The 13,254-nt window shown below is 44.0% G+C and overlaps 1 protein-coding gene across 7 annotated transcripts in view; it reads right to left on the bottom strand.

Moving 5' to 3' along the window:
• The window catches only part of LOC103479434 (cyclic AMP receptor-like protein A), a 74,352-nt gene that overhangs the window by 53,081 nt on the left and 8,017 nt on the right, over window positions 1-13,254 (bottom strand). For 3 of the 7 annotated variants that reach the window (XM_081601490.1, XM_081601471.1, XM_081601477.1), the window contains 5 exons: window positions 12,627-12,683; window positions 12,475-12,535; window positions 7,456-7,543; window positions 2,765-2,854; window positions 2,364-2,402 (listed from right to left, as the gene is read on the bottom strand). In XM_081601490.1, coding sequence (XP_081457616.1) covers window positions 2,364-2,402; window positions 2,765-2,854; window positions 7,456-7,543; window positions 12,475-12,535; window positions 12,627-12,683 — 335 coding nt within the window. The remainder of the gene's footprint in view (window positions 1-2,363; window positions 2,403-2,764; window positions 2,855-7,455; window positions 7,544-12,474; window positions 12,536-12,626; window positions 12,684-13,254) is intronic. The other 4 variants (XM_081601481.1, XM_081601484.1, XM_081601494.1 and 1 more) reach the window with 2 other exon arrangements.

The raw sequence follows: 13,254 nt of genomic DNA, 5'->3' as shown, positions 1-13,254 counted from the left end.
AGATGAGTAGAACTAAACACTGGAAAACCCTGGAAGAAAACCTGTTAGAGGTTGTATAAGATTTGAGAACGGGCAGGAGGTTCACACTCCAAACATAGAACCAGAACCAGGTTTAGATCAGATTTATGTGTTGGAACACACCAGTCAAAGTCAAGGCCTCACCCCATTGAAAATGTGCAGCAGAGGTTAAAATAATGACATACTCATAGTTTCGCCATTCAATCTGACTAACTTTTAAATTTTGCAAAGAATGAGGAAACATTTCGAACTCTACATAAGCAAAAAAAACAAACAAAAAAACACACATACTCAAAATGACTTAATGCAATATTTTGAGTTCGTCTATCACATAAAATCCCAAATAAATGCGGCCATAATTTCACTTTTTGGGTAATATTTGTATTGAGAACTATTAATTAAATAATATCACTCAAGTTAAATCATCAATTTCTTAAAAGAGTTAAAGTAATTCATTGTAATAAGCAAATACTGTTTAGGTCAAAAAATGGGTACAGATAGTTCTACTGCAGTATGTGAAGGTCCCCACTTTCTAAATGTCGCTCAGAGATCCAGGTCCCCTCTTGGCAACTTCTTTAAAAATGACTAAAAGTCAAATCTTCAGTGATATTATGGTAACAGAGCTGTAAAGTACATTTTATATTTTTCAACAAACTAGAAACAGAAGTCCCCTCTTGGCAGGTTAGGCTGACAGTTGGTAAGATAGGTGTGTTTGTGTGTGTGTGTGTGTGTGTGTGTGTGTGTGTGTGTGTGTGTGTGTGTGTGTGTGTGTGTGTGTGTGTGTGTGTGTGTGTGTGTGTGTGTGTGCCCACAAAGTTTGTGATTGTAACATAATACAACATGTCAACCTTTGGAATGTCTTGTAGTAATTGAGTGACTATGTTTGGAAACACAAAAGCTAAAGTGTGCAGTGTAAATCTCTTGAACACACCTTAAGGCATTGAAGGAAGTTCATTTAAAGCTGAAGCAAAGTCTCAAGATGCTTAATGCTTAATATGTCCCAATCTGGGCCGATGTGTTTACTGAAATGGCAATGTTTCCATTTCCACAGCAACATAGTAAAGAGTTATTCTTTTAAAAAAGTCCAACTGATTCATTTGTGAATGTCATTTTCACAGCTGTATGTCAGTGGCACCGATGACACACACCAACTAGGGACTTCTTAAGAGCGGTGACTCAGCTAAGCTCCGGCGCTTCCATTTGCTGACTCAGCCCCTGAAACTCTGCACCTCCATCTCTCTCACACACACACAGATATATACAGACACACCACACTGTCCTCTGCTTTTTATTCACCTTCCTCTTTCATCCCCTTTCACACCCTCCTCCTCCAAAGTTCCCCCATCTCCTCTGTTCTGTCTGCGCGCTTCGCTGAGCTCTGATGAAGACACACTACGAAGCAAGGGGGGTGGGAGAGTACAGGGGGTACGAGGTGGGGTGTGGGGGGCAGAAACGAGGACAATCTATTTCTCTTGCTCTCCCTCCTGTCCTGCTCCGCATCCGCACGTTCCTCCTCTCGTGCTGAGTAATTCCCTGTCTCACTAACTGTATCCCGTATGCCATCCCTCCCACCTATTTCATTTTTCACCTTTAACACTGCACACTTTGCCCTCCCACATGCTGCTGCCAGGCTGTGTGTGTGTGTGTTTCCCCCCCCCCCCATCTTCTTGACGGGTGCTGCCTTGGCCTCTAATCTCCCGTCTGGTTTGATGTAATTAGAGCTAATGAAGATTCCCTGATCCTCCGAGTGCCGCGTCCCCCTGGGCCACAACAGCGCGGAAAAACCAGACAGAGCCGGGGAGCAGAGAGGAGCGCTGATAAAAGAGACACGAGCTCGCTTTAGCACGGCTGATAGCTGTGTGTTGTTCTCTGTTTGCCTGCCTGCGTGTGTGTGTGTGTGTGTGTATGTGTGCTTATTTGTTTTAAAAGATTGATTCCCTGCTGATGCTGCAAGCAGCAATGCGATTACCTTGGCTCGTAGAGGGGAGCCGTGAGCACGTGCGCGGATGTGTGTTTAAGTACGCGCACCGCGGGGATTGGCAGGGCACTCGCAGGCTTAGGACCAGCTGCAGAAAGCAGCAGACAGGCGTAATCCGTCATAGCCGTCCTAAACAGTTAAAACCACAACGTAGCGGCTCCCACTAAATCGGACGGAGCGGAGGGAGACACACGTACTTCAAGGAGTCGGGGGTGGGCTCCCCTGACATGTAACCCTTCACATTTCCCCGCAGAGACAGCCCTTCTCTTCCCCCTGCTCCTCCCAGTCTCACCCCTCCTCCCCCCTGCATACAGCTTTGGGGGGGGGGGGGGGAGCTTTGATGGCAGCGCTGAAAGGGTCTACTTACATCCCAAATCTCCAGGCTACGTGATCGTCTGTGATCCAGCTGGGGAGAAGAGAGAGAGAGAGAGAGAGAGAAACAGAGAGGGGAGAGCGATGAGTGGGCTGCAGGGAGAGCGGAAGGGGAGACTTGTGTGACTGCGGAGAGGAAAAAGCCGTGCAGCTGCAGCTATTAATAAGCGGCGAGTGGAAAGAGAGAGCCGAGCCCGGAGATTATACGGCTCTGTCCCAATTCTCATTCCGCCGCCTCCTCACCTCGGCCTCTTTCCACTTTCTTTCCCCTCTCACAACCTTCCAGCAGATAGTTGACCGTCATCAGATGCGTCGATAATTGCCAAATTTTTTTAAACTCCTACTTAAGGGAATCCAGAGTTAGAACAAGGGCCTTAGCAAAAGCAGGAAACTCACCACCAGGCTCCCGCGGGGCCGTAGCAACCTCTCAGCAGCGGCAAAGAGGCCATGACCAGAGGTAACCCCCACGCCATCAGATGGTAAAACCTGACAAAAATCAGACATTTAACTCGTTATAAAAGCAGTTTCGTCCAAAATAATAACTTCAGGAAAATACAGTCCGAGTATGAATCAGTGTTTTCGTTCTTTAGTTCATCCCTTCTGTTGGCATTGCCATCAGGGTCATTTTTCACATGCCAACGAGCGTCTATACAGCCAGAGAGCCAATTACTCACACTGATATAAACTATAATTAGCCTAACTGTTGGGGACAAGATGATTTTCAGAGAATATCTTTGGATGAAAGCGGCAAACAGGGTGTGTTCTCACTCAGCGCGTCCTGGTGATGTACAGTCTGTTGCAAAAGTATTCACACTCTTCCAACTTTTTCACATTATTTTTTGTTAGGCAATCACTAACTTCAGTGTATTTCATCGGGTATTCCAATGATAGACCGAGAAGACATAGTGAGCAATTATGAAGTTGAGGAAAACTCATGCATGGCACTTCTTTATAAATTTGGCACGAATGTGAGCCTAATACTTTGGAATATGTGCATCCACAGCTGCACAGCTTGAGGCAGACATTTTTGCCCGTTCGCAAAATATCTAAAGCTCAGTCTTGTTAGTTGGAAAGAATCTCTGAATATCACTTTCAAGTCTTTCTACAGAGTCTTGATTAGATTTAGGTACAGTGTATACTGAGGTAGCCTGGTAAAAAATAGTGCCTTTTGCTACGCCTTACTTCTCCAGAGAGATTAAACTCAGCTATAGAGAAACGATTGCAAGCTGGACGCGTGGACTCTGCTGAAGTTTTAAACAATTGGATCACTACTGTTTGACCATGACGCATGCAAAGCGTCCGCTATGCTATGAAGCTTACCAGAAATTGTGTGCGCTGTAAACCACTCCCGTCCACTGCAAAGAGAGAAGTGCTGAGTCGAACAACATCTTTGCCAGCAACAAAATGTCTTAAGCATTCCTCTCGGTCTGACTTGAACAGCTCAACATTTGTTCACTACCTCTGCTTTCATTCCCAATCTATAACCCTGACTAGCGGACTCTAATTCAAAAACAGCACAGAAAATCAAAGTCACTGTTCACAAGTCTTCTTTCTGTTCGCCAATTGGTCCAACTGAAATTCTCCCAATTGGGAGAAATCTGACGGACCACTGATGGAAGTTGATAATCAATCAGAACTGTGTAGTAAGGTAATGCGTGGCTAATGTTTAAGTCAAAACAGGAACATGCTCTGATCTAAACCATTCCACTGCAGTTTAGGCTGTAATTTTAGGGTAACCAAAAGGTGAACCTCCACCTAAGCCTAGAGGCTTCTGCTGCCTCTAATAGCTTTTCTGTCGGGATAGTTGTGTATTAAGCTTCATCCATCTTCCACTCAACTCTTAAAAGTGTGTTGCTGCCACCACATTTCCCTGGGAAGACGGTGTGTTCAGGGTGATGTGCAAAGTCAGTTTTCTGCCACATTTTATGCTTTGTTTGAAAGCCAAGAAGTTTATTATGAATCTGACTAAAGCACTTCTTATGCATCCTTCTGTCTTTTTCAGTAATAGCCTTCTTGATGCTCCGTAACAGGTCAGATTTGTAGAATATAAAACTGATAATTGTCATATTAACAGATTCATACACCACCTCCTCCAAAGTTGCCCTGAGATTCTTGGCTTCTTCTTTGAATTGTCTGGCCAGTCAGTAAAGCTGGGCGGACATTTTCTGGGTAGGTGCAGCATGTGCTATACTGTTTTTGTACTTGGATGAAGGACAAAACCGATATTGGACTTCATTATGCTAGTTTGCACTCCACGCTTTTTAGACCGACTTATGGCCACAATTATGAGCTGCTTTGTCATGGTCAATCACATCAAATCCTATTAAAATACTTAGACGTTTGTGGTTGTAACATAACATGAGTGTAAAAATGTTAAAGACAAGGAATCTTAAAATGTGAGAACCAGTCTGCCTCCATCATGTAAAAAATTTGAGCTCTTTACTGTTTTTAAGGGAAAAGGTTAAAGAGGCTGCAGAGACTCATAACTGAAATACAATAGAACCAGCCTTTCAAGATGCCGGTGTATGTAAGTGTGTGTGTGTGTGTGTGTGTGTGTGTGTGTCAGACAGACAAGGTGTGTGGCCCAGTGACTTGGGCGCCTGTGTTGGGAGTCGATACTTTATAGAGCGCACAGCGTCGCCTGGTCAATAGAGTGGAAGTCCTCCCCTGACTTGCTCCGAGTACGGTCAATCGAGCAGTAGTGACACGGCTGACACGCTTTCGATTCCCCTCGAGTGGTGTGGCACACAGACACACACGTTCTGTCACTCTACGTCAGAGGGTCGAGCTGCGCGCCCCTCGAAGCCCTCCGCCTCCCTCTGACTGACAGCGCACAGCGCGCTCGGCAGGTGGAGGAGGAAAAGTGACGGCGGCGGGTTTAAATAGAGCACATCGGTGGGTGGGAGGGAATCCAGATGGAGGTTGTGTTTGGAACGAACATGAGAGGGCTCGGGAAGCAGTGGGAGGAAATGGGAAACATTTGGAGAACGAAAGGCACACAGAAAAGAAATAATAAACAAAGAGTCAGGGAGGCGACGTGATGTATAAAAATGGGGAAATCTGTACCGCCAGCACATGGCTGCAATTCGGTGTGGGGGGAGGGAGCGGGAAAGGGTGGTTGTTAGGAAATCATTGTCGAGAGCTACTTCCTCGCCCCAACCCAACTTCACGAACACCTCACAGGGCCTTTGAGGGGGAGATGACGAGGTCCGGAGCTGCACACAACATGGGTTTAATGAGGCACAGCAGGACGGCACTGCACACAGCTTTACACACACACGCAGCCCTCGCAAGGCACAATCTCATTTCCCACCGCCTCGCACCACCTTTTCTCTCCTACTCCTCTGTCTTTGGCCATCTTTCTCTTCCCTCATCACACGCTCACTTTCCCTGGATTCCTACTTTTTTAGAGGCACATACGCAGCTCTACCCGCGCACACACAATCCTACTCCCTACCCGCTCTTGCATCCGCTTCAATCATTCTTAGATCATAAAGCCTCCGTTCTCCGTCTCCTCTGGCGATTTGTTCATTCATAAACCATCGCGCTGAGCCGTCAACTGAGTCGAGCGATACTGTGGGTGTGAAAGCCAGAGCGCGGGGGGAAGGTTGGGTTAAAGAGGCCCGAGGGGTAATTGTGCATGCATGCAAAGCTGAACCCCACCTGCCAAAACACATAAACTTATCACAGGCTTCTTATGTATTATTCCTGCCATAATTCCACGCTTTTCCAGTCCATTTTAAGAATGTTTTTGAAGTGCGAATAGAAAAGTTTGCTATGAACTCATGACCGATCTTTTCTGCAGCAGTCAGAATTGAAATGCATAGTTGGATGGATAATGAGGGAGGGAGGGAGGTTAAATAATTAGGGTGGGACGGATAGATAAATGATTGGTTGGTTGGTTGGTTGGTTGGTTGGTTGGTTGGTTGGTTGGTTGGTTGGTTGGTTGGTTGGTTGGTTGGTTGGTTGGTTGGTTGGTTGGTTGGTTGGTTGGTCAGATGGATTTTGGGCTTCTACCAAACATCCGTCCATCCTTTACTTTTTCCACACTCCAGATCTGGATCATATTTCATACTCTCGACTCCGTGTCGGAACCCTGTTATCAAAGTTCGGTCAGAAAACAGCAGCTCCACTAATGCCTCTTCTCTGACTCATCTGAATCTCAGTTTCCTTCACCCCACCAAACAAATCTCCTCCCACCGTTCTCACTCTAGCGTTATGGGACATGTGTGGCTTTGAATCAAACTGATTCTCGCCTCCTACTTTGCCCTTCCAGGGCGCACATAAAGCCATCTACTCATGAGTTATATCACCATTATATTGTCTGGCTTATTACTAATCAATGCAGGAAAACTCCCATGGGTGGTGGCGGTAGGGAACCCACTCTAAAGCACATAAGGTGTTGTTTTTTACCCCAGTGAAAGTAAAAACATAACTTGTAATGAAGGTGGTTTATTTTTTCTGCCTTCAATTTTTGTATATTTTTAAATGTGTGCTTCTACCAACAGAGCTGGGCACCAAGTATGAAGACTGAGGGAATATTACACAGACACACACACAAACGCACACACAAAGACAAATTCACACTTCGTTGTGAAAAGTGCTCATGGGAGCATCAGCGACCACAACACGGAGCCAAAAAGCGTGAAGACGAGTGGGCACACACTGCGCGCACACACACACATTGAGACACACTTAATGGCTGACACTCACTCCCATTTCAATTAGAGTGTCAGCTGGCCGAAAGAGGAAGAAGAGGAGGCAGCGGAGGGGGAGGGGCATGTCTGAGCTCTGTGGGGAGACACATGCTAATGTAGACCAAACACATGCACAAAACGCAAACACGTAAAGAAGGACGCACTTTAAACAAAACAGGAAACAAATACATGCAGAGTGGGAGACGAAGAAAGCGCCACTGGAAAGCAGATATGGAAATCATTCAGCGATTAATAACTGGTCGGTGATTTAATTCGTCTTTAATGGCTTTTCTGTTGCACGTTTTTCTCCCAGTTTTAAAATCAGCTTTAAAGCATTAAAAAAAAATGTTAATAGGTACTCTTAAAGCGATAGCGGGCCAAATTACTCACTTCTCATATTTGTTGGTGCTTATTTCCCTGACCAGGTTGAGATACAGGTTCAGGGTAATGAGGCAAACCCAGGCCAAGGCACTCCAGTCTGCAGAGAGAAAAACACCAAGGTCAAATTACAGCCCAGCTCGCCGCCACACACAGCGCACCTGCGGACGTGCGTCCCAACACACACACACACACACACGAGCCCGTGTGCGACAGCGTGTGTGCACGCATGCGGGCATGCATGCTTGCGCTCCACTTTTGATAAATGAAGGCCCATTCTGCAGTAATATGAGGGAAACCTGTAGCTTTGGGTGATGGATGAGAGGCGGGAGCTCACGGAGAGATAATGATGAACTGTAGAAACGCAGGAGGAGATAACAGGAGAGAGGAGGATGGGAGCGGGTGGGGAGATAGAGTGGACATGAGTGGAGGAGGAGGAGGAGGAACATTCAATCAGATTGACGCCTATTTTAACGTGCGGGAACAATTCAGACCTAACCCTTTCTGTCACGTACACATTTTATTGTTTTTTTTTTATTATTATTATTCAGTTTGCCACAAGGAAGGCACAACACACAGGAAGCATGCAAGAAGGCACTCTGATCAATTTAGAAAAATCTGAACCTTTTAGTCAACATGCAAGTCAAGTTTATTTGTTCACCACATTTCAGCAACAGGCCGTTTCAAAGTGCCTTACCTCATAAAAACATAATTCAGTCACCAATTATGAAACAAGCAATAAAAGTTACATTTTGTCTAATGCCATCATCAAAATGATCGAGCAAATACACATCAAATATGCTAATCAAAAAGTTCCAGTAGTTATGAATCAAAGGCAGTTGATACAAGGTGGGTTTTCAACCTTGATTTAAAGGAGTTTGGTGTTTCAGCAGTTTTGCAGTTTCCTGGAAGTTTGTTCCAGATTTGTGGTGCATATGAACTGAAATGCTGCTTCTGCGTGGTTGGTTCTGGTTCTGGGGTTGCAAAGCAGACGAGAAGCAGAAGACCTGAGCGGTCAGGAAGACTGATACAACAAGCAGCAATAAGACGTTGGTGTATTTTGTTGCCAAGTTGTTCAGTGATTTGTAAATTAAGAGAAGTATTTTAAAGTTTATTCTCTGAGCTTCAAGAAGCCAGTGTGATGATTTTAGAACTGGGGTGATGTGCTCTGTCATTGTGGTTTGGTTTAATATCTTTATGCAACTAAAGATGTTAGTATTGGTATAGATTTAATACAAAAAGTGAACACAGTAGCGGCAGTGTCATGTTATGGGCATGTTTTCCTTCAAGAGGAGAAGTCTGTCATAGCTTTTAAAGCCAGGCCAATTTCCTTCAACTTCAGAATTATGTCCTACATTGTGCTGCTATGTCAAACAAAATCCCATTTAGACACACTAAAATTTGTTGTACTGTGGGAAAAAAAAGAGCACTAAAACTTTTCCAAGTCATTGCATTCAGTACTAAAACCTTTTCTCTACCTTCATTCTTAGCCCCTTCTAAACAGTCAGTGCGTGCCTCTGTTTATTCGAATACAAGCGAGCACAACCCATATGGTACAGCACCCACACTCTTCTCGCGCTTAAGGAGCATTTGAAATGAGCTATGTCTAAGCCAGAAGCGGTATTATCACAATAAGTCACAATTACTGTCATTGCAAATGTGCATTATGTAACCAGAAAGCAGCCGAAGCCTTTCTTTAGCTTAACGACACCGAGCTCAGCCTCGCCACCTGTCCGGGCGCTGCCCTCCTCCCACCGTCTTCCATCATTCCAAGCACATTTAATAACATTTGGTCCTCGGAGTTAAAAGCTGATTTGAGTTTTGCTTCTCCAGCTAGACTTGCTGACGTTCGTGCCTCCAACTACCCCCTCCAGCACCAACCCCACTGGCTATTATGCTGCATGATTCAACAATCTCGGTTAATAATCCGTCATGACAATTAAGGCTAAAGCCCGAAACGCCACTTGTGCAGTAGAAAAAAATATTCTTCCTGGAAAGTAAATTTGGCTAAAATTCAGAGAATCATAGTTTTAGTTCCATCTCTAAAGGTTCCAGGTAATTCTGAGTTACATAGCAACGTACCACTCCGTCATTGAACTACAGCCGTCTCCTCAAACACAGGATGATGATGAAACACCGAGATGCCTCATTCAGGGCGTCTCAAGGTCTGACTCACCGACGGTAAAGCAATTTCTGGCACAGCTGAGAGAACACTCCAGAGAAATGCTGGTCTAGCCACTTCCTTAACGTCAAATGTTCTTGAATTTTTTTTAAGAACATAAAAATGTTGGAAATGTCACACACATCGCCAGCAAAGGGAAAGCACTTCTTAGTGTACTCTTATCATCTTTAAACAACACTAGTGATCTAGCAGTTGGGTAAAGCACGCATTCTCTCTCTCTCTCTCTTTTGTTTTTAACTCTAAGTCTTAGTTTTTTAGCAACTTTTCAGGTTTAAATGTTTTTTTTAATGCACGCCTAACATCACAGCATGTTACAGAAATTTGCACACTATTTGCGATCTTTAAAAGCAACAACAGCACTTAGTATTCCAAGAATGAGAACAACAAAAAAACTAGGTGTGAGCTGGATACCGTAGTCTAAAAAAAAAAAAAAAAAACTTTCCATCATGCTACACCACGTCCACCAGAGATCTCACTGTCTGTACTTGAAGTGCCTGTTGCTGCACACTGCCTTTGAGATTCCTACAAAACATATTCTACCTTTTTCCCCACAAGTTCGCAGAAAAAAAAATGGCTGCTTGCTGATATTTTCCGTCATAAAAAACATGTATAGTCATGGTGTGAAAAATGAAAGCAGAGTTGCAGATCAATCTCTTAGGGAACAACATTTTAAAACAATAGTTGGAAAGCTTCAGGGAGCAGGACTGTGCGGGCTTGCTACCTGACTAATTAACCAGCTGACATCAAAACTGACATCAGTAAAGTGTTACTTTATAAAGAGCAGAATGGCAAGATTTTATTATATTATATTAACTGTATGAATGAATACGTCACATTATTTCACCAGAAGTAGGGATTTTTTTACACTCCTTTAAATAAAAGCATTTAGATCACATTATGCAAGTTGGGTTTAAATTGGTTGTAAAAACCGCATTACTGTGAAATTTTTTTTGTCTTATAGTTTTTAAACTGTGAGAATCTCATTCTGGCTCATGCCCTGACATGGCGCCGTAATACTTGATAGGAGCCTGCCAAGAAAGCAGTAACATCCGATGACTGTAGACGAAAGCACTTGTAAGCCTTTTGAACAGTCAATTTTATAATCGTGAGAAACTGCCCTTCTGTCACCATTATCAACTTCCACTAACTGCCATATTATTGTGCACAACTATCTGTAGCCTAGAAACTACATCTGAAATCCCTCACGAAAGTCGTCACGGAGTTATATTGAAAGAAAGTTATTTTGTCATAAAACTTTAAGCAATGACTGCTTGATGTGATGTGCTAAAGAACATAAAACTATGTGAAACTTAAAGCTAAGCAAAAAGAGGCCAACTGTTCATAAAGTAAAACTGAATTGTGTGAAATCCTTACAAGTAGTCTGTATCTTACCAGAGAAGCTTTTTAATAATCTATTTTCTGTTAAGTTTCTGAGTTCCTGTTTGTTTTAGATAGTGTGTAATTTGCTGCTAACTGGGTCATCATAAATCAAAAAGTAACAAGGCAAAAATGACACTGCATTCAAGCCTGCACCACTCAATAGGCCCATGGTAACATTGGAGGAGCTGCTGAGATCCACTGCTCAGGTGGACCTTTCTGTCAACAGGGAGGCCATGCACTCCACATAATAGGCTTTCATAGAAGAGTGGTCCAGTTTGCAGTTCACCACAGGTCGAGGGAGGCAGCAAACATGAAAAAAAGTGCTTTGGTCTATATACAAAATACCACATTAACACTGCAAGTCACCCTGAACAAACCATCTCCACATGAGATGGTCCCTGAACAAACCATCTCATGCTGTCTGGGACTGGCTTTGGATGGAGTCAAACACGGGAAAACACTGAAAGAAAACCTCTTGGATGCAGCAAAAAACTTGAGAATAAAAGGAAGTTCAGACCTTAATTCAATCCAAGTGAGGATCTGCAACAAGACTTGAACGTTCACAGATGCTCTACATCCAATTGCTGCTTGAGCTATTTTGCAAAGAGAAACCGGCAAAAAGATTTAGCCCCCAGATGTGCCAAGCTTGTGCAGACATACACCAAAAGACTTGCAGCTGTAACTGCGGCAAACAACGTGATTCCACAGAGCCTCGACTCACTGGGCTGCACGCACCTTCTTTGTAAAGGGATTTTTGAAAATGAATGTATCTATTTTCTTCCGATTTAAAGTCATGCACGACTTTGTCTTGATCTCCCCCATAAAATTTGCGATAAAATACATTAAAGTTTACGATTGTTATGTGACAGACTGCGGAAAAGTTCAAGGGGGGGATGAATCATCCTGCAAGAAACTCTACAGTTTTATTGATACCATTATCCTCCTCTGCCTTTTGAAAGACTAACCAGCTCAAATTTGGGTTTACATCTAAAACTGTTATTTTTGTTGTCGTTTTTTCTGGAGCCACTCTTTTCATATTTGTTGTCCGTAAACATCAAATAAATCAGACACAACGCCGACATCTGAATGTGGACATGTCGTGCCCAAATGCAAGACCAAAAATTTAATTTTCACTAGATTGCTAGGTTGGTGCTCCTCAAGCAATAAGCCACCAAGAATTTTGTCCACAATAGAGTTACGAAGTTAAACCAGAGTCTTCAACTGAAACCATCAGTTTACTATGTAATAAACTCACACAATGACCCGCATCATTCCTGGAAGCAACTCCCAACTTGTTTAGGCACATTTTGCTCAGGAGCGATAAAAAGGAAATGACAAAGCAATATTATTTGCTGCAGTGATGTACGAGCTCGGCATCAGACATGTGTTAGATCGCAGCTATTTTCTCCGCTCCCCGCTCGGCTCGTGCAAAGCCGTGCCAGCAAGCAATTAATTTAAGTCTGCCTTACCGAAGTATGTCAGCCACCAGGCCTGGAAGTTGCAGAGAGATCCCTTCGGATGGGTTTCGCCCTGGAGAACGAGCGAGAAGTAGCATGGGAAAGCATTTTAAAAAAGGCTCAGCCACAGTCTGCTATGAGTGTAACAGACAAGAGTAACTCACCATGACATATGCTACGCTGTCGAAGAAGGCGGCTACAGTCAGGCTGAGAATCATCTTCTGCGGCGTGGAAATTTAAGAGAAAGACATGAAGAAGGAATTTCAAATGTAACACCCTGAGTGAAAATGCCCGAGTGCATTTATGTTCGCGTATGGAGGAGGACAAATTATAGCCAGAATGATCCCTAATGCAGCCGACAGCTCGGCGTAGCCGCGCTTCTGCTCATTTTTCATATAAAAATCCCATACTTTTAAAAGAAACGCATTTGCCGACTTCTCTGTCCATTTCCTTTTACCACTTTCAATTTCTAAGGTATAAGCGCAGAAGTTCCCTATGAATGAATTTTCTGCTGGGACTGTAGCCTGACCTCTGCCTCTGACTGTAAATGTGCCTGCATACATGAATTGTCCAAATTCCCTTAACCTTGCAGGAAGGGGTTGCCCATCTTGAGCAGTCTTTGGGCGAGAAACGGGGCACACACTGAACAAGTTTCCAGTCCATCACAGGGCCTTGACCCACACACAGTTAAGGGCATTGTAGAAAGGCCGATTACCACCTGACAGTCTATGTATCGCTATTTTGGAGGAAGCCGGAGTACGCAGAGAGACCCTGCGACCTCCATGCAGAGCC

Source organism: Poecilia reticulata, chromosome 2 (genome assembly GCF_904066995.2).
Source record: "Poecilia reticulata chromosome 2, P_reticulata-male-v2, whole genome shotgun sequence".
Taxonomy (NCBI): Eukaryota; Metazoa; Chordata; class Actinopteri; order Cyprinodontiformes; family Poeciliidae; genus Poecilia; species Poecilia reticulata.
Note: the sequence above shows the minus strand (reverse complement) of the source record. Positions and strands in the feature narration are given on the sequence as shown.